The sequence below is a fragment of the Salvelinus fontinalis genome, chromosome 29 (assembly GCF_029448725.1).
Source record: "Salvelinus fontinalis isolate EN_2023a chromosome 29, ASM2944872v1, whole genome shotgun sequence".
Classification (NCBI taxonomy): Eukaryota; Metazoa; Chordata; class Actinopteri; order Salmoniformes; family Salmonidae; genus Salvelinus; species Salvelinus fontinalis.
The window spans coordinates 39,025,487-39,047,045 of record NC_074693.1 but is presented as its reverse complement, the minus strand read 5'-3'; the positions used below and the strand labels follow the sequence as shown (position 1 = coordinate 39,047,045).

The 21,559-nt window shown below is 41.6% G+C and overlaps 1 protein-coding gene across 1 annotated transcript; it reads left to right on the top strand.

Moving 5' to 3' along the window:
• The first annotated feature begins 1,703 nt into the window (after positions 1 to 1,703).
• On the top strand, positions 1,704 to 21,148 carry LOC129827263 (leucine-rich repeat, immunoglobulin-like domain and transmembrane domain-containing protein 3). The gene is made up of 4 exons (XM_055888000.1): positions 1,704 to 1,819; positions 3,200 to 3,666; positions 19,581 to 19,886; positions 20,100 to 21,148. The coding sequence occupies exons 1-4, from the start codon at positions 1,704 to 1,706 to the stop codon at positions 21,146 to 21,148; spliced, it is 1,938 nt and encodes a 645-aa protein (XP_055743975.1).
• Positions 21,149 to 21,559: the final 411 nt, after the last annotated feature.

The window sequence follows — 21,559 nt, the reverse complement described above, 5'->3', positions numbered from 1 at the left end:
AATTTGTTTCTGATCTACTCATAGCTAAATATATAAAAATCACAAATAATTTATCACTATTCTGTTTTGATGAGTAAAATGGTGAACGTATCCATCTTTCCTAGAAATAAGTGTATTTTCATGTTCTCCATGCAATAGATGTGTGAAGTAGCTATTTCTACCCAGTGGATTTGAATATCACACCTCTAAGATTTAGATAACAGGTGGAGCTCATTCAAGATAACGTCACGACTTCCGCCGAAGTCGGTCCCTCTCCTTGTTCGGGCGGCGTTCGGCGGTCGACGTCACCGGCCTTCTAGCCATCACCGATCCACTTTTCATTTTCCATTTGTTTTGTCCTTGTCTTACACACCTGGTTTCAATCCCCCAATTACTTGTTCATTATTTAACCCTCTGTTCCCCCATGTTTGTTTTGAGTGATTGTTTATTGTATTGCGGTCCGTTATTGTGGCCTTGGATTTATTTGACGTGTATTGTGATTATTGTTGAGTAAAGTTGCGTACATTACTCATATCTGCTGTCCTGCGCCTGACTCATCTACACCAGCTACACACAGACGCAATACAGATACATTCTTCTTACATTACTGATATATTCACCTGGCACTGAAGGAAATCCTTATGTAAAATACCATATTTGGCAGTACATTATATGCTTGATATATTTCAACAAAGATATAAAATCTTTCAACTAATATCCCCGACTCCCCCCCAAATATCAGGCATAGCCATTAATTTTTTCAACATCAGCCCATACATTTCTAATATTTAAGCCCCATTTATGTACTTTAATTAGCTTTTATAACATGCAAATACATCAAACACAAACTTAAATTGTCTCCTGTGGTCCATCAACTACATTACTCTAGACTGAGTTGAATATGGAACCTCAAGCACTACTTATGTCATAGTTTCCTGTGTGTATGTGTGTGTGTTCTTGGAGGCCATGTTGTTGAGCTGTCAGTCCATGCCCAGTACAGTCTGGCCTCCCAAACCACCCCCATCATCCCCTCCAGGGAGATAAATCACTCCCCAGACTACAGCTTGCACCTTTGTGTCACTTGGAGCTCCCTCACGCAACCTTTAGGAAAAGGCCCAACCCAGTGTCAGCACGGGCACGGCTAGTGCCATAACAGTGTAGGTTAGAAGAGCTGTAAGGGAGGAGTCAGCAGTGTAAAGGCATAGGGGCAGGCCAGGGCTGGATAGACTGACAAAGGCTGTGTGTGTGTGTGTGTGTGTGTGTGTGTGTGTGTGTGTGTGTGTGTGTGTGTGTGTGTGTGTGTGTGTGTGTGTGTGTGTGTGTGTGTGTGTGTGTGTGTGTGTGTGTGTGTGTGTGTGTGTGTGTGTGTGTGTGTGTGTGTGTGTGTGTTGGGGGGGACCTCCCCTGGCAGAAGTGTGGTAGCCGATTAGCGCTCGTGACCCCAAGGCTGATTTCCATCCTCCCTGTCTTGGCTTGCGTGACCTAGTCTGCCCTGTAATATCCTACGCTAATCTGGTCTCACTGTCCTCCCCCTCCCCCTTCTCCCATCCTAATAATGGATCACCTGTAAGCACTTCTTGTGTGTTCAGGACTCAGGGACTATTCATATTTTTTCCTTTCTAAGATGAGTTATTTTCGACCTTTCGAAATGAATTCGGATGTGTTTTCCTCTCCTCTTTCTCCTGACCTTGTGATGTGAGCACTTTGGGTTGATTTGGTGAACCATGCATCGTCTTCTCTACGCCCATGTCTTCTTGTGCTGCTTCAGTGTGGCCCATTCCTTCTGTCCTTCCCAGTGCACTTGTGTTTACCACGGACGGAGTGATGGAACGGGGACCAGGTATTTACGATTGTTTCTTAGAGGACGGTGTCTATAGATATTGTATTATAGTGTAATCTGGACCCTTTTTCCACAGATATACAGCATCACTATCTTTTTAAAATGGTCCATGACTGTATAATAACTAACATAATTCATCAGTTTTATTGTGATTATTTTACCTGTTTTGCCATCTGGCAACTATGAAACATTTACATTTGGATTAATTATTATGTCAAGACAGTGGGTCCTTCTCAGTATTTATTTTAATTTTTATCAAATTCATTCATTCATTCTAGCAGACGTGTAGGAGGTTTGCTGTTTGTTTTCCCCTGGCAACTGGATTGTAGGTTTGATTGAATATACAGATATAGAGTAGTAGAACATGTGATCCAAAGGTCTCTAATAATTCACATAAGGCCCCTCTTAGACTTATTATGAGTTCAATAGAGGAGCACTTTTTTTTCTCTCTCAATATCTATCACACGTTTAGGATGACCGGAATTCAAGAGTTCTGGACATTTTTGGAGTCTTGAAAAACAGTCTGCTTGCAAGTAGATAAAGGAAAAGGATGATAGAACAACTTTTCTAAAGTTCCCCAAGTATGTGAGAAATAAACTGTGCAGGTGGAAGCACAAAGTATAAGCCTACACGCCATCCAGCTCAGAGGTCTATAATCCTGGTCCGTTGTCTGGGCCTTTGTACCAGCCCAGCACTAACACACATGACTCAACATATTAAGTGCTGGATTATCAGATGAATCAGGTAGTTTAGTAGGCTACTGGGCTGAAACAAAATCCTGCACACCCTGTGGTTCTCAAGGACACAGACTGAACCCCCCCCCCCCCCCCCCCTGAATTGTAATCACTTATCTGACTAGACTTGATAGGCCGAAGCTATGTAATGGATCCCTAGATTTGACCAATCCAGAAAAATGATAACTCCATGGAACGGAGAGAGGAAAGATTTGTGATGCAAACTACATGACCAAAAGTATGTGGACAGCTGCTCGTCGAACATCTCATTCCAAAATCATGGGCATTAATATGGAGTTGGTCCCCCCTTTTGACGCTATAACAACCTCCACTCTGTTGAAAGTCACTGAGTTATTCAGTAAGGCCATTCTACTGCCAATTTTTGTCTATGAAGATTGTATGACTTTTCACCTGTCAGCAATGTGTGTGGCTGAAATAGCCGAATCCACAAATTCTTTTGTATGTATCATTTTTTTATTTTTTTTATTTAACCTTTATTTAACCAGGTAGGCCAGTTGAGAACAAGGTCTCATTTTCAACTGCAACCTGGCCAAGATAAAGCAAAGCAGTGCGACAAAAACAAAAACACAGAGTTACACATAAACAAACATATTTAAACCAAGTCCATGTTTTCTGTTCCTCTCAGATCGGTGCTATGCAATGACCCAGACATGTCCGACATTCCGGTCAACGTCCCCATAGATACGGTCAAACTGCGGGTGGAGAAGACGGCTGTGCGGCGCATCCCCACTGAGGCCTTCTACTACCTGAACGACCTGCGCTACCTGTGGATCACCTATAACTCTATCTCCTCTGTGGACGCTGCCGCCTTCTACAACCTCAAGGTCCTCCACGAACTGCGTCTGGACGGGAACCTGATTTCCACCTTCCCCTGGAAGTCCCTGAAGGAGATGCCCAGTCTGAGGACGCTGGATCTTCACAACAACCGCTTGAACACTGTGGCCGTGGAGGCTACCCCATACCTGGTCAACATCACCTATCTGGATATCTCCAGCAACAAGCTGACCACTCTGTCTTCGGACTTCTTGGATATCTGGTTGCCTTTCAACGGAATGCCCGTCTCCTCCAACTTGTCCCAGAAAGTGGTGCTAGGTAAGAGAACTGAGATTAGGGTGTGAGTGGGTGATATGGAGATGAGGGTTTAAGGTTAGGACTTAACACACCCTCACTAGCTACTAGTTGTGCATGCTTTTTCCCCATCTCTAGCAAACTTGCTTCTACTGATCAGCTGCTCTTCAGGAAGACTTTGATTAGCTGACTCAGTTGTATTAGAGCAGGGCTGGAGCAAAACCCTGCACTCCCAGTGGCTCTCCAGGAGGTGGGTTGGCCAACCCTACAGCAAAGCAGGTATTCAGAGATAACAGAAGATGGGATTTACCTGCATAGGAGTGTGTAGAGTTTTTGGTCGTTACATAGCCCATAAATGCATTGTGTATACTTAGTGACTGCTAACTTTAACCCAAAGGCATATTTCAATCTTCACATTGAGGTTCCAATACCTAGTTGGGTAACTCTTTATTTGGAAAGTCCTACTATAGATGCTCAAAAAACTATCAACAGACTATCAACATCATGTCCACAACTTTTGGAAGTGGACTTTAAGGTCCAGTACCTACAGGTTACCGGAGGCGTGTTCAACAAGGAGAATAGTTTGCGAACGTTCGCTAACGTTAGCAAATGCTCGTTAACGTATAATGAATATATACATTTTGAGGCAACGAGGCTCAAAAAGGTAGCGGGCGACGAAGAGAAAATGGACTTTGCCGAGATGGATTCAAGTGAGTCGATATTATTTACATATGTATTGAAGACCTAGACGTAATAGACAATATATTCATCATGTATGGCTCTTTTACTTTGCGTCTATTGACCTTTCATATCATTTTGTTTAGGTTTTCCATCTTTTTTTGACCCTCTTGACTTGTTGTAACGTTACAGGCGAGAGAGATGCACAACAATGTTGTGGGGCTACTGGAGAAAAAGGTAAGCCAACTTGTAGCTAACTATCACAAAACAGTAACAGTATAGCGCGTAAATACTTAGCTAGCTAGCTATCTAGATACCCATCTGTTCATTTCTTTGGTTGATCTACAAATATGGATATTGGTAATGAAATAGCCTAGCTAAAGATAAAGTCAGCCATTCAACGTTATGTGATCTAGCTAACGCTAGCTAGCTAACAGTAAAAGTGAACCTAGCTAGCTAATGGTTTCCCATTTCATCTGTGGTTAGGTGTTACAAGATAATCATAGTTATTATTGTTAAATTATGAAGTGAGGAGACACACACACCATAGTTAGCTAGTAGGAAACATGAATGACTTTATCTGTCTTCAACACAGTATGTATCAACTCAGTCACCTTGCACCCCCTTACGGAGGGGGATCCCTTGCATTAACTGCAGTCGACTGTGGCATTTTGGATGCAGTAATTGTGGAGTAAGTTAAACTGCACTCCAGCTTCAGTTATGCAGCAAAATTACTGCAGTAATTTTTTTTTATTTTGGACACAGTATTTGCACCATACCGCAGTTATACTGCACTCTAATTGCAATCTTGTTTCGTAAGGACAAATGTAACTACTCCCACAATTATTATAAACATTCACACCATCCTAAGGTTAACCATTACAAAATTGAATAAATCTGATCCTGTACCAGTGGTTAGGGGAGACTTGGCCTTATCGCCCAAAATCAGTGCCCGACCTCACTAATGCTCTTGTGGCTGAATGGAAGAAAGTCCCTGCAGCAATGTTCCAACATCTAGTGGAAAGCCTTCCCAGAAGAGTGGAGGCTGTTATAGCAGCAAATGGGGGATCAACTCCATATTACTGTCCATGATTTTGAAATTAGATCTTTGACGAGCAGGTGTCCACATACTTTTGTTCATGTATTATATATAGCCTATATGAAGGAAGAGAAGCTTAGGCCTAACCCCAGAGAGATAGAGAAAGAGAGAGATAGAGATATGCTGGTGGCATGCTACAACACCAACATGCATTTATTTATGTCAGATGGCTACTGCGTCTGCTATACAGATATAGATGTACAGAAGGAGGCTAATTTGTACATTTTCTATCAGAATATTTTGTGTAAAGATAAGCATTATATTGTTAGATTATAGGACTATCTATTGTAGGCCTGAAACAGTGATTGTGAAATTGAAGTCGATCATTGTTTATCAATTTTATAGTCAATTAAATCCCTTTTTTAAATGTTTTTCGATTTTATAGTCTTGTTATTTATGTATGCAATCTCAAAGAAAATGTTTGTCTGTTTTCCCTGTCAGTTCTTCTCTTGTTCTCTCTGCAAAACTAAGTTATTTCTGTAAAAGTTATTTTATTCCATTACATTCTACAGCATGTCAAGCACCTCAACCATTGAAAGTGCTATTTCTTTAAACATGGACACCAGAAAAAACGTATCAACAACAATTATACATTTTTGAAGAGCAGGTGCATTATGTTGTCCCTCTTCTGGACAGCCAGGTTCCGGAGGGCCACTCTGTTGTCTGCAGGATCAGGGACTGGCTCTATGTAATATATGCCACAACATGGTCTTCATCTACAGAACCAGTAAAAGTTTGGACACACCTACCTATTCAAGGTTTTTCTTTATTTTTACTATTTTCCACGTTATAGAATAGTAGTGAAGACATAAAAACTATGAAATAACACATATGTAATCATGTAGTAAACAAAGCTAAATATATTTTTGATTCTTCAAAGTAGCCACCCTTTGCCTTGATGACAGCTTTGCACACTCTTGGCTTTCTCTCAAACAGCTTCATGAGGTAGTCTGTCAGAGTCGTTTGTATAGGTGGCAGGGAAGTCAGGCGCAGGAGAGTCAAACGTAGTGTAAAATGGAGTCTTTTAATGTAAGTCCAAATACATGCTCCATAACACTAAATAAGAAGTGAACAAAACAAATATGGGTACAAAGACCCGTCGCGCACCTATACACATAAAAACAATACTAACAGGAAACAATCTCTGACAAAGACATGAGGGGAAACAGAGGGTTAAATACACAAGAGGATAATGGATGGGATTGAAAACAGGTGTGTGGGAAGACAAGACAAAACCAATGGAAAATGAAAAATGGATCGATGATGGCTAGAAGACCGGTGACGTCGACCGCCGAACACCGCCCGAACAAGGAGAGGCAACGACTTCGGTAGAAGTCGTGACATAGTCACCTGTAATGAATTTTAATTAACAAGTGAGCCTTGTTAAAAGTTCATTTGTGGAATTTCTTTCCTTCTTAATACGTTTGAGCAAATCAGTTGTGTTGTGACAAGGTAGGTGTGGTACACAGAAGATAGGCCTATTTGGTAAAAGACCAAGTCCGTTTTATGGCAAGAACAGCTCAAATAAGCAAAGAGAAATGACAGTCTGTCATTACTTTAAGATATGAAGGTCAGTCAATGCGGAACATTTCAAGAACTTTGAAAGTTTCTTCAAGTGCAGTCGCAAAAACCATCAAGAGCTATATTGAAACTGACTCTCATGAAGACCGCCACAGGAAAGGAAGACCCAGAGTTACCTCTGCTGCAGAGGATAAGTTAATTAGAGTTACCATCCTCAGAAATTGCAGCCCAAATAAATGCTTCACAGAGTTCAAGTAACAGACACATCTCAACATCAACTGTCCAGAGGAGACTGCGTGAATCAGCCCTTCGTGGTCAAATTGCAGCAAAGAAACCACTACTAAAAGACACCAATAAGAAGATGAGACTTGCTTGGGCCAAGAAACACGAGCAATGGGCATTAGACCTTGTGGAAATCTGTCCTTTTGTCTGATGAGTCCATATTTGAGATTTTTGGTTTCAACCGCCGTGTCTTTGTGAGATGCAGAGTAGGTGAATGGATGATCTCTGCATGTGTGGTACCCAGCGTGAAGCATGGAGGAGGAGGTGCGATGGTGTGGGGGTGCTTTGCTGGTAACACTGTCAGTGATTTATTTAGGATTCAAGGCACACTTAACCAGCATGGCTACCACAACATTCTGCAGCGATACACCATCCCATCTAGTTTGCGCTTAGTAGGACTATCAATTGTTTTTCAACAGGATAATAACCCAACACACTTCCAGACTGTGTAAGGGCTATTTGACCAAGAAGAAGTGTGATGGAGTGCTGCATCAGATGACCTCAACCCAAAAAGATGGTTTTGGATGAGTTGGACCGCAGAGTGAGCAGCCAACAAGTGCTCAGCATATGTGGGAACTCCTTCAAGACGGTTGGAAAAGCATTCTAGGTTATGCTGGTTGAGAGAATGCCAAGCATGTGCAAAGTTGTCATCAAGGCAAAGGGTGGCTACAGTACCTTGAAGAATCTAAAATCTAAAATATATTTTGAATTGTTCTTCTTCTTTTGGTTACTACATGATTCCATGTGTGTTATTGCATAGTTTTGATGTCTTTATTATAATTCTACAATGTCGGAAATTGTAAAAATAGAGAAAAACCCTTGAATGAGTACGTTTGTCCAAACTTTTGACTGGTACTGTAAGACTGGTACTGCCCTAATGGATGAGGACCATGTTGAATGAGAACCAGTTAAATAAAGGTTAAATAAAAACATTTTAAAATGTTGTGGATGACTCAAGCATTGGCCATGGTATCTGTGATTTTCTCCAGCAGCAGCATGTTCAGAAGTGGGAACCTATTCCCTTTGCACTTTAACAGCCCAAAGGACGTCTCAATTTGGACTCGGGTGGATCTGCTTCAATCTCTTGTGCTCGTCCAATAGTTGACCATTGTCCCCGAATGGCACATGTAGATCCAGGCTTAGGGGATAAGCAGTAGCCCAAGAGGTGGTACTGCTCTGACAGAGGGTGGGCCTTTACGTTTTTTGCCTGCATAGCCATGCCGCACACAGCTTGCAGCTGGAAGCTGGGCTGGCCTTTACGATTTATGTAGGCATCCCGTATTTCGGAAGGCCCCCTGATGGGAATGTGAGTGCCATCAACATGTATGCACCCAATCACACCAGGGAACCCTCTGATCCTCTGGAACCAAGCCTCCAGAACTAGAAACTGGGTGGGTGTTTGTCACTTTATGTAGGTGGTCATAAGCTGGTTCAGGCCATCTCCTATTTGGAGCAGTTACTGGAGCAAAATCCCTTTGCAAAGAGGTCGGAAACACCACAAGAACTCTGCTGTTTGGCCAACAGCCACAGAAAGGCCAGCATGCGATCCTACAGGCGTTCTCCTCTGTATGGAACCAGAGGGTTGAGTTCCTCACGCAATATCTGAAAAACAAAACAAAATTGTATTCTGTCATGTTAGTGTTTTTGTCCTTCAGCACTGTAACACAGAGGCAATTATTAACGATACAATTATCTATTGTTCATTATAGTCTTACTGTTCACAATGTAGGCTACATTTGAATTATGTGCCCTTTTTGGCAAGTGTTGATAGATAAGGGGCCTTATAAATAATATACAGTACTTACTGTATAACGTTGTAACGTCTGCTTCCAACTCACACTCTCAAACACCTAGATCCCCTGAACGCAGCTCACGCTCCAGATCCCAATCACCTGAATTCTGATGACCTGTTCACACACCTGTATGTCATTATCACACACTATTTAGTTCCGTTCTTTGCACCCCATCATTGTGAGGTATTGTTCGTTTTGTGACACTTCTATTCGGAGCTCTGTTTTTCCCGTAGGTTTGATCCTCCCATGTATAATAGTTTTTTTCCTGCCTCACTAACAACGCCTTTTGCCTATTCCCTGCCTGTCATTTAGCCTCTCGGATTTCCTGTTATCAACCTATTGCCTGATCTCCCGGACGACGTTACTAGCCTTTTCCCTGCCTGTACTGTTGCCTTTTTGGACCCCCTGTGTATGACCTTCTGCCTGCCCCTGGACCCAACTACCTGCCTCCCCCGGCGGTCCCTTACAAATAAACACCTGCTGCGCCCTGCGCTTGAAACCAGCTCTCTGTCTCACATCGTGCTCATTACAAACGTGCATAAATAACAGTTTTACTGATTATAAAGTAATTGGGTACGGTATTGCATTTTTATAGCCTATCAGTTATCACACCCCGGCCGTCTGGTTGGTTGACTGTACACCTCACCCACCCAGCTGTCTGGACGGTCAACTAACTTGCTGGCTGGTGTGCATTTGCAATTACTTATAGATAGATAGCTAACTAGATGCTGCAATCATTGGGGATTTCCGTGACGCTTAACTTTATTAAGACTACTTTAATCAAAACAAAGAGGCCGTCTAGACATGCAAATTACCTGAAAGGTTTCCAAATCAAATGTTATTGGTCACATACACATGGTTAGCAGCTGTTAATGCGAAATGCTTGTGCTTCTAGTTCCGACAATGCACTAATATCTAACAAGTAATCTAACAAAATCACAACAACTACCTTACACACAGAAATGTAAAGGGATGAATACGAATATGTGCATATAAATATATGGATGAGCGATGGCCGTGCGGCATAGGCAAGATGCAGTAGATGGTATAGAACACAGTATATACATATGAGATGAGTAATGTAGGATATTTAAACATTATTAAAGTGACGTTATTTAAAGTGACTAGTGATACTTTTATTAAGTCCATTAATTAAAGTGTCCAGAGATTTCAGTCTGTATGTTGGCAGCAGGCTCTCGGTGTTAGTGATACACCATCCAAAGTGTAATTAGTAATTTCACAATGCTCAAAGGGAAATTCAATGTCTGCTTTTTTTATTTTTACCCATCTACCAAAAGGTGCCCTTCTTTGAGAGGCATTGGATAAACTCACTGGTGTTTGTGGTTGAATCTGTGTTTGAAGTTCACTGCTCGACTGAGGGACCTTACAGATAATGTAGGTGTGGGGCACAGAGATACTGTAAAGTAGTCATTCAAAAATCATGTTTAACACTATTATTGCACACGGAGTGATTCCATATAATTTATTATGTGACTTGTTAAGCACATGTTTTACTGTTGAACTTATTTAGGCTTACCATTCCAAAGGGGTTGAATACTTATTGACCTAAGATATTTCAAATCAAATGTTATTTGTCACATACACATGTTTAGCAGATGTTAATACGAGTATAGAGAAATGCTTGTGCTTCTAGTTCTGACAATGCAGTTATATCTAACAAGTAATCTAACAATTCCCCAACAACTACCTAATACACACAAATCTAAAGGGGTGAGTGAGAATATATACATGTAAGTATATGGATGAGCAATAGATGGTGTAAAATACAGTATATACATGGGATATGAGTTATGTAAGATATGTTAACGTTATTAAAGTGGCATTATTTAGAGTGCATTGTATAAAGTGACTAGGGATCCATTTATTAAAGTGGCCAGTGATTGGGTCTCAATGTAGGCAGCAGCCTCTCTGAGTTAGTGATTGCTGTTTAGCAGTCTGATGGCCTTGAGATAGAAGCTGTTTTTCAGTCTCTCGGTCCCATCTTTGATGTACCTGTACTGACCTCGCCTTCTTGATGATAGCGGGGTGAACAAGCAGTGGCTCGGGTGGTTGTTGTCCTTGATGATCTTTTTGGCCTTCCTGTGACATCAGTGCTCTAGGTGTCCTGGAGGACAGGTAGTTTGATGCGTTGTGCAGACCGTACTACCCTCTGGAGAGCCTTGCGGTTGAGGGCGGTGCAGTTACCGTACCAGGTGGTGATACAGCTCGACAGAATGCTCTTGATTGTGCATCTGTAAAATTTTGTGAGTGTTTTAGGTGACAAGCCACATTTCTTCAGCCTGCTGAGGTTGAAGAGGTCGCTGTTGCTCCTTCTTCACCACGCTGTCTGTGTGGGTGGACCATTTCAGTTTGTCCTTGATGTGTATGTCGAGGAACTTAAAACATCCCACCTTCTCTGCTACTGCCCCATCGATGTGGATGGGGGGTGCTCCCTCTGCTGTTTCATGAAGTCCACAATCATCTGACACCACACTCCGAGGGCCCTCACCTCCTCCCTGTAGACCGTCTCGTTGTTGTTGGTAATCAAGCCTACCACTGTAGTGTCGTCGCAAACTTGATGATTGAGTTGGAACCGTGCATGGACACACAGTCATGGAAGGAGTACAGAAGCGGGCTGAGAACGCACCCTTGTGGGGCCCCAGTGTTGATGATCAGCAGGGTGGAGATGTTGTTTCCTACTTTCACCACCTGGGGGTGGCCCGTCAGAAAGTCCAGGACTCAGTTGCACATGGCAGGGTCGAGACCCAGGGTCTCCCCCAGGTGGTAAAGGTAGGAAACAACATCTCCACACTGCTGATCCTCAACACTGGGGCCCCATAAGGGTGCGTGGTAGCAAGACGTCGATGTCCGCGACGGGGCTTGTTTTCTTTTTGTAATCTGTGATTGACTGCAGACCCTGCCACATACGTCTCGTGTTTGAGCCGTTGAATTGCGACTCTATTTTGTCTCTATACTGACTCTCTGCTTGTTTGATTGCCTTGCGGAGGGAATAGCTGCACTGTTTGTATTCGGTCATGCTCCTTGCCTTGATTAAAAGCAATGGTTAACGCCTTCAGTTTTGCGTGAATGCTGCCGCCAATCCACGGTTTCTGGTTAGGAAAGGTTTTAATTGTCACGGTGGATTCGACATCACCGATTCACTTGCTAATAAACTCATTTTGCATGGTCGGTTCATTATGTTATCAGAAAGAATAGCTAGAACTGACGGAATGCAAATGTTTGTGCAAAAAAAAAAAAACGTTACAAATGATGTTTTTAACAAACATAGTTCACAGCAAATGTTTGCAAATGCATTGCTTGTTGAATGCGCCTCTTGTCAACTTATTTTAGATCCACCTCATAAGAAGTGTGGAGTTGAAGTTATCATGCGATGATAGTCCTTTCTGACCCCTGGCTTTGACAAATCTAATTTGCTATTTTTCCATGCTTCGATTTGCACAAACATGCCATGTATTTTGGGCTTTACTCTAAATCTCACAGATTGTGAAGGTGTCTGAAGGTGTAAGCAGGCCCTCAGATGTACTCAACTTTGAATTGACATGTCAGATGCTGAATAGAAAGCTGATGTACCAACTGATTTTTCCACTGGTGTATCCATCTTTAAGAGCATTCGGATACAATAAAGCATAACAAATAAATAGATAGGGACTTGGTTTGGGACTTACAGTTACAATGGGACATTCATTTAAAAAAACTGAATTAATGAATTATTGATTAAGCAATAAGGCTCGAGGGGGTGTCGTATACGGTATATGGCCTATAAACTGTACCTTGGCTAAGGACTATTCTTTTTTTGCACGACGCAACTTGGAGTGCCTGGATACAGCCCTTAGCCGTGGTATATTGGCAATATAACAAAAATACCTGATATGCCTTATTGCTATTTTAAAGTGCTTACCAATGTAACCAGTTTATAATATACTATACTCTTTGTGATATACTCTTCAGATCACATGTACAATAGACACCTATCAACTAAGCCAGCTGCAAAATATGGACTTCATTATGACTGAAGAAATATGTATAGACTGTTATGACTGAAGATTGTCCAGCTTAAAGAAAACACTCCCTGTTCCACTCTCTGTCTGAGAACTAGCTTGAAGAGTGGGGTACAGCGGCGGCCGCTGATTGGCTGGATATCCAGGGCACGAGGTGGTTGGATTTGTCAACAAAGCAGCATGACAGAAATAGGATGGCAAGTTTTTGAACTACCGGAGAGTTTCTGTGAGAAGATAATGTATATAAAGTGATCTGTGAGAAGATCATGTATATAACGTGATCTGTGAGAAGATAATGTATGTAAAGTGATCTGTGAGAAGATAATGTATATAAAGTGATCTGTGAGAAGATCATGTATATAAAGTGATCTGTGAGAAGATAATGTATATAAAGTGATCTGTGAGAAGATAATGTATGTAAAGTGATCTGTGAGAAGATCATGTATATAAAGTGATCTGTGAGAAGATAATGTATGTAAAGTGATCTGTGAGAAGATAATGTATATACAGTGATCTGTGAGAAGATAATGTATATAAAGTGATCTGTGAGAAGATAATGTATATAAAGTGATCTGTGAGAAGATCATGTATATAACGTGATCTGTGAGAAGATAATGTATATAACGTGATCTGTGAGAAGATAATGTATATAACGTGATCTGTGAGAAGATAATGTGTATAAAGTGATCTGTGAGAAGATAATGTATATAAAGTGATCTGTGAGAAGATAATGTATATAAAGTGATCCGTGCATTTGAACAACAGCATTTCACTTTTGCATGTCAAAAACGGAACAAAAATATAAACGTAACATGCAAAGTGTTGGTACCATGTTTCGTGAGCTGAAATAAAAAATCCCCGAAATTTTTCAAACGCACAAAAAACGTATTTGCCTCAAATGTTTTGCACAAAGTTGTTCACATCTTTGTTAGTGAGCATTTCTCTCCAGTGGGAGAAAGCAAATAGGATGCAGTCTATCACAGTGCCATCCATTTTGTCACCAAAGCCCCATATACTACCCACCGCTGCGACCTGTATCCTCTCATTGGCTGGTCCTCACTACATATTCGTTGCCAAACCCACTGGCTCCAGGTCATCTATAAGTCTTTGCTAGGTATAGCTCGCGCTCCAGCAGGTATATTTCACTGGTCATCCCCAAAGCCAACACCTCCTTAGGCCACCTTTCCTTACAGTTCTCTGCTGCCAATTACTGGAACAAATTGCAAAAAGCACTGAAGTTGGAGACTTATATCTCCCTCACTAACATTAAGCGTCAGCTGTCAGAGCAGCTTACCGATCGCTGCAGCTGTACACAGCCCATCTGTAAATAGCCCATCCATCCAACCAACTACCTAACTCATCCCCATATTTGTTTTTGTTTTTCTGCTCTTTTTTTACATCAATATTTCTACTTGCACATCCTCATCTGCACATATATCACTCCAGTGTTAATTGCTAAATTGTAATTACTTCGCCACTATTGGCCTATTTATTGCCTTACCTCCTTACTTCATTTGTACACACTGTATACAGATTTCTTTTCTATTGTGTTATTGACTGTACGTTTGTTTATCCCGTGTGTAACTCTGTGTCATTGTTTTTGTTGCACTGCTTTGCTTTATCTTGGCCAGGTCGCCGTTGTAAATGAGAACTTGTTCTCAGCTGGCCTATCTGGTTAAATAAAGGTTAAATAAAAAATCTATACAAAAAAAAATAAATACATGGCTGCACCCCTGCCCTGGGCCCTGTGAAATTCATAGAATACGGCCTAATGAATTGATTTACATTTACTGATTTCCTTATATGAACTGTGACTCTGTAAAATCTTTGAAATTGTTGCATGTTGTGTTTATATTCTTGTTCAGTGTATATAGAACAAGCAGCAAGCTCACGAACAAACGAGTGCACCGGGGAGAATGGTCGTCACTAGTTACCACAGCTACAATTTCTCTTCTTAAAATGTGATTTTAAACCTAACCTTAACCCTAACACTAACCACACTACTAACCTTATGCCTAACCCTAACCTTCTTGTTTTCATGAATTTTTACAATATAGGCCCTAGACTGTTTTGACTTGGCTGTGTCTGTGGTAACTACTGGAAAACCAGCGAGAATGCAACATGCATGCAGATGCAATAAGAGGAAACACATTGTCTAACTGGAGATAGCTAACTAACATAATGTCACAAAATATTATGCACTAGACAGTTACATTTCATTCTGAAATAACTTAATATTTCAGAGTTAGTCAGATATTAGTTTAAAAAGACGAGACATTGGCATGGGAGCTAACCATATCCGTGATGAGAAGGTTTTAGCGAGTGTATCCCTCTGTCCTTTGACTCTTGTTGGATGTTGTTGTCCGGTTTATCAGGTCCTAGGATTCCATGACTGTTATGATTATTTATTTACAAGTTAATTACAATTTGCTTTTTGCTTTAGGGTCATCTGTACCTGATAGAGCAGATCTAGTCTCAAGTGTGGAAGTAAGCCGTCTGGCACGAGAGACTCATTGGGTTGGACACCAGAGCAGACCCTGAAGTTCTGACTGAACGGATGCACATTTGAGCGCCCCAGGATGGTCTTTGTGCTGTTATAATTTATGCTATCAAATCCTGCTATTTCATTGGGGCAGTTTCCCCTCACAGCAAATAGCTGGCAAAACAATCCAAGCAATGTTTGCACGACCTATGCTCCCCACAGAGGCAGAGCTGCTGCTGCTGGCTGTCACTGAGGGGCAAATTAGTACGTAACTAAATAGCTTGTTTTAAACAATATATTTTTGAAACAGAAACATTTGCAAATTTACCACACTTTTATGAGCATTTAAAACATAATCCATTAATTATATAATCAATTAGTTTTTATTCAAATGTTTGTACTTATTTTTTAGACCAATTGCAATTTAAAAAAAAAACATGCTTTAACCAATCATAAGTGGGGCACAGCCCATAATGCCCAATGGTGGGGTAATAGGGTGTTTAAGGACAGGCTATTTTATCCCTGACGAAAAAGCTTGTTGTACTGTATGCCCTGGCGGACTGGAAGGAGAAACAAGATTGGCTTTTCCTAAGGAAGACACACAATGTCCCATGTACAGAATATAGATACCTCCCGTACCATCACATGATAGAATACCCTTTTCAGCACTGTTCAGAGGTTGGCCCACTTCCATTTTTTATTTTTTTGGAACTTCTTCCATTTTCTAATAATTGCGCCAACAGTTGCAAATGTATATTAATTACTTAAAAATCATACAATGTGATTTTCTGGATTTTTGTTTTAGATTCCGTCTCTCACAGTTGAAGTGTACCTATGATAAAAATTACAGACCTCCACATTCTTTGTAAGCAGGAAAACCTGCAAAATCGGCAGTGTTTCAAATACTTGTTCTCCCCACTGTAATGCATTCGGAAAGTATTCAGACACCTTGACTTTTTTAACATTTTGTTACGTTACAGCCTTATTCTAAAATGTATTAAATTGTTTTCCCCCCTCATCAATCTCCACACAATACCCCATAATGACAAAGCAAAAACAGGTTTTTAGAATTTTTGTTTGCAATTGTATTAAAAAAAATAAATGATATGACATTTACATAAGTATTAAGACCCTTTACTCAGTACTAGTTGAAGCACCTTTGGCAGCGTTTATAGCCTTGAGTCTTCTTGGGTATGACACTACAAGCTTGAAACACCTGTATTTGGGGAGTTTCTCAAATTCTTCTCTGCAGATTTTCTCAAGCTCTGTAAGGTTGGATGGGGAGCATCACAGCACAGCTTTTTTCAGGTACCTTTTCAGGTCTCTCCAGAGATGTTCGACCAAGTTCAGGTCTGGGCTCTGGCTGGGCCACTCAAGGACATTCAGAGACTTGTCCCAAAGCCACTCCTGCGTTGTTTTGGCTGTGTGCTTCGGTTCATTGTCCTGTTGGAAGGTGAACATTTCCCCAGTCTGAGGTCCTGAGCGTTCTGGAGCAGGTTTTCAGGATCTCTCTGTACTTTGCTCCGTTCATCTTTCCCTCAATCCTGACTAGTCTCCCAGTCCCTGAAGCTGAAAGAATCTCCAAAGCATGATGCTGCCACCACCATGCTTCACCATAGGGATGGTGCCAGGTTTCCTTAAGACGTGACGCTTGACATTCAGGCCAAATAGTTCAATCTTGGTTTCATCAGACCAGAGAATGTTGTTCCTCATGCTCTGAGTCCTTTAGGTGCCTTTCGGCAAACTCCAAGCGGGCTGTCATGTGCATTTTACTGATGATTGGCTTTTGTCTGGTCACTCTCCCATAAAGGCCTGATTGGTGGAGTGCTGCAGAGATGATTGTCCTTCTGGAAGGTTCTTCCATCTCCACAGAGGAACTCTGGAGCTCTGTCAGAGTGAACATTGGGTTCTTAGTCACCTCCCTGACCAAGGCCCTTTCCGCCGAGTCTTTGTAGTTCCAAACTTCTTCCATTTAAGAATGATAAAAGCCACTAAACACCTGTTTTCGCTTTGTCATTATGGGGTATTGTATGTGATGAGGAACAACTTTTATTCAATCAATTTTAGAATAAGGCTGTAATGCAATAAAATGTGGAAAAAGTCAAGGGGTCTGAATACTTTCCAAATGCACTGTACATCACAAAATACTGTAATATAACAAAACCGTTTGACATAGACACACAGCATTTTCGGTGTTTGAAAATAAATTATGTTCATTACTTATGGAATTATGAAAAATATTAATAACATTCCACCCATGAGGCCACTAGAGGGAGATTTGATTATTTGACTGCAGGAAAAGCTACAGGGTCTCTGCAACACAGATGCACTTCCACGTGTGTGTGTGTGTGTGTGTGTGTGTGTGTGTGTGTGTGTGTGTGTGTGTGTGTGTGTGTGTGTGTGTGTGTGTGTGTGTGTGTGTGTGTGTGTGCAGAGTGGGTACATTTCTGCCACAACTAAGAGCTCTGAAGCATGAGGCTCAACTTCTCCAATGTTCTGGTGCCCTGGCTACTACACTGTACACGTGAAGCAAACCTGTGTACATGCACACATACTTTGTGTTACTATGTGAGTCTACCTTTAACAACAAATCCAAGTTAATATGGTGCTCAAAATGTACGTTTTTTGATGTGGGTAACCAAAGAGAGAGAACATTGAGTGATTTATTTACTCAATTTTAATAATATTTCTATAAACGTAATAATTTTAAGTTCTTGCAACAATGTGCCACGGGGCTCCGTTTTTAGAGGATTGTGGGTAATTCAAAATGTTTAGACTTGATGATAATTTGACATAACGTTTTATGCATGTTTTAAGAAATAAAACTGTATTTCTACTTTAGTATTAAGCAGCCTGCTGTGTCATGAGGTGTAATGGATCATGATGAACGGATATCAAAACTGTCAGGCAAATTGACGTTCAATGATGAGACCACTGATCTCTGCAATCACCACTCTTCATGACAGAGGCAATCACAGCATGCTGCAACACTGTGGTTCTACCTCCAATTTTTTTCATATATTTTTTTATTTAGCTAGGCATTAAGAACAAATTCTTATTTACAATGACAGCCTACCCGGCCAAACCCTAACCCGGATGATGCTGGGCCAATTGTGCTCCGCCCTATGGGACTCCCAATCATGCACGGCTGTGATACAGCCAGAATCAAACCAGGGTCTGTAGTGACGCCTCTAGCACTGAGATGCAGTGCCTTAGACCGCTGCACCCCTCGGGAGCCCATTACTGCTGGTGGATTGAGCACTGTGCTCAACAATGACTGACAAAGTGGGTTAAAATGGCAAATGATCAAATACATTAAACAATGTTAAAATTGTGTTTGTGAAACACTAACATTTTGGGTTTACTACTCAATAATAGTTTGTGTAATTGTGTTGCCTTGAAGGGACAGTGCAATCAACAACGTGATTTTCCTGTAGTTTTTAATGATATTTCCACACTGTGAAATTGTGAAAATGATGATAGTGTCCTAGAATTTCATTATGTTCTGGTGGAATGGAGTTTTTGGCCCACAACATGACATCACAATCTGATCTGATTTCTGACCAATGTTCAGTCATCTTTTATTTGCATATGTATCCTCCTACTTTGAAGGGGTAAGCGGTTTGGGAAATCTGATCATTGCAGAAGGATGGCTCAGTTGTGACACTACTGTATGCATACCTAGAATCAGAACACTGAATTACAGTTCTAGCTGTTCAAAAAAGTAATTTGGGTGGAAATATTTATGAAAATATTTATGAACATGGAAATCCTAACATATTATGCAGTGAATGTTTTTGTTGAACTTAGATATGTACAATGTGTATAGAGATGAGATGTTAGAGTTATACTTCAACTAAAATACAAAATGTGTATAATTTGTGTATGAGCTAGGAGAAACTGCAATTTACGTTAATAGCCACATTAGCATTAGCATTGATCATAGCCTTGTTTGCATGTTCTTAATCTCGGAGCCACTGCCACGTTCCTAAACTTTTCACAAACATGTGGGAAGTTGAAATTAACATAACAGTCACAAACATTTCCACTTTTGTCCTCTGCAGGTCTTCAGGACAACCCGTGGGTGTGCGACTGCAGGATCTCAAAGCTGATCGAGCTTTCCAAAATGTCTGACACGCCAGTGGTACTAATGGACCAGTTCCTGTCTTGCAGCGAGCCTGAAAACCTGGCTGGTGTTATGTTCCAAAGGGTGGAACTGGACCAATGTCTCAAGCCATCCGTCATGATGTCAGCCACCAAGATCACAGCCTCGGTGGGCAGCAACGTGCTCCTGCGCTGTGACGCCACGGGTTACCCCACGCCTACCCTCATCTGGACTACTTCAGATGGCGCACGTGTCAACAACACAGGTATCAACAGTGAAACATTTTATTATGAGAAAACGCATACAGTGTGTTATTCAACATGTTTATCAAAAATGGTTTGAAATGAACAAATTCCTTTGTTAAGATTGACTTATGTTCTACAGTTGTGATTCAATAAAATAATCTTTGTGATTCAATAAAATAAAGTCTAGATCTTGGCAATGATTAAGTATTTGCATTTTCATGATCTACCTATAGTTGTCCAGGAGTCTCCAGGAGAGGGTGTTCGATGGTCCATCATCAGCCTGAATGGGGTCTCGTACAAAGACAACGGGGAGTACAGCTGCAAGGCTAAGAACTTTGCCGGCAACGCAGAGGCTGCCATCACCCTGTCTGTGGCAGGTTATGTCACTACAAACATGCCTCCAGAGAGGCCCAACATAGAGGCTGCAAGGAATAGCCCATCCACAACGTCCTCTGCTCCGGAAACTGGCTTCTCAAACTCCCCTAGCGCCCCATCTACCACCCCCGCCCCACCCACGACCACGCATCCAGCCATCTTGCCACCCATCCTCACCAAGAAGAAACCCACGCCCAGCAACGTGCAGCAGATAGCACCATCCAAACCGTCCGAGATTGCGCAAGGCAGCGACAGGAAGCTAGCGGCGGATGAGAGTGAAAAGAAAGATGCTTCCAAGTCTGTCCAAGATCTTGAGATCGTGGAGGAAACGCAGGACAGTGCGGTTCTACTCTGGACGACCGAAGGTTTGCCGAGCAATGCACCTCTCACCGTTGTTTACTCTACTTATGATGAGGAGGACAACTCCAAAAGGACAATGGATACCGATGCTGGGAGTGGCAAAGTTCTACTCGAAGGCTTGACTTCTGGAATGAGGTACCAGGTCTGTCTGGTTTCCAAGGGAAGTGCCGCGGGAAAAGACCCCTGTATCAACTTCTTCACCCTGGACCTTGTTGAGGACAATGCTGCGAACAAGCTGCTGATGATCATCAGCAGCTTTGCCTGCGCCGTGGCTTTACCTGTCATTGGTTTGCTGGTCTACAAGATCCTCTCACTCTATTGCAGGAGCAATGTGCCTTCTTCGGACGAGGAGCTATCTAAAGACACGTATGTGAAGTTTGAGACGATATCAATGAAGCAGAGGACCTTGCACGCTAATCCCGCTGAATTGTGGACCTACAGGCAGACCAAGGAGTCCCAAGAGAGGATGCTCCTCTGCTCCAGGTCGAGCATTGACTCACAAATGACATACAAGAGTGACAGTTCCAGATCAGAATTTTTGTGCTAGCGTTAGATTAAGGCTCTACATGACTCGAAAGTTAATACAAACTCTGGAGATCTTTTGGAGGAAAACTACAAGGTTTTGCGTGTTCAAAGCTTTAGGACAATAGTTGCCAGATGAATCACTGTTTGTTACAGCCTTAATTTCGTTGTAAAACAAAAACTAACTTTGAGATACAGTGAGCTCCAAAAGTATTGGGACAGTGACACATGTTTTGTTATTCTGTACTCCAGCTATTTGGATTTGAAATGATACAGTGACTATGAGGTTAAAGTGCAGACTGTCAGCTTTAATTTGAGGGTGAACTGTTCAGAAATTACAGCACTTTTTGTACATAGTCCCTCCAAAAGTATTGGGACAAATTCACTTATATGTGTGTTAAAGTAGTCAAACCTGTATTATATGGTCCCATATTCC

What these genes read in the sequence shown, in the direction of transcription:
- LOC129827263 (XM_055888000.1), top strand. Translation starts at nt 1,704, where the DNA reads ATGCATCGTCTTCTCTACGCCCATGTCTTCTTGTGCTGCTTCAGTGTG. An exon ending in GTCCCAGAAAGTGGTGCTAG is followed by an intron (nt 3,667 to 19,580) that starts GTAAGAGAACTG and finishes TGTCCTCTGCAG; the next exon opens with GTCTTCAGGACAACCCGTGG. An exon ending in CGCACGTGTCAACAACACAG is followed by an intron (nt 19,887 to 20,099) that starts GTATCAACAGTG and finishes ATCTACCTATAG; the next exon opens with TTGTCCAGGAGTCTCCAGGA.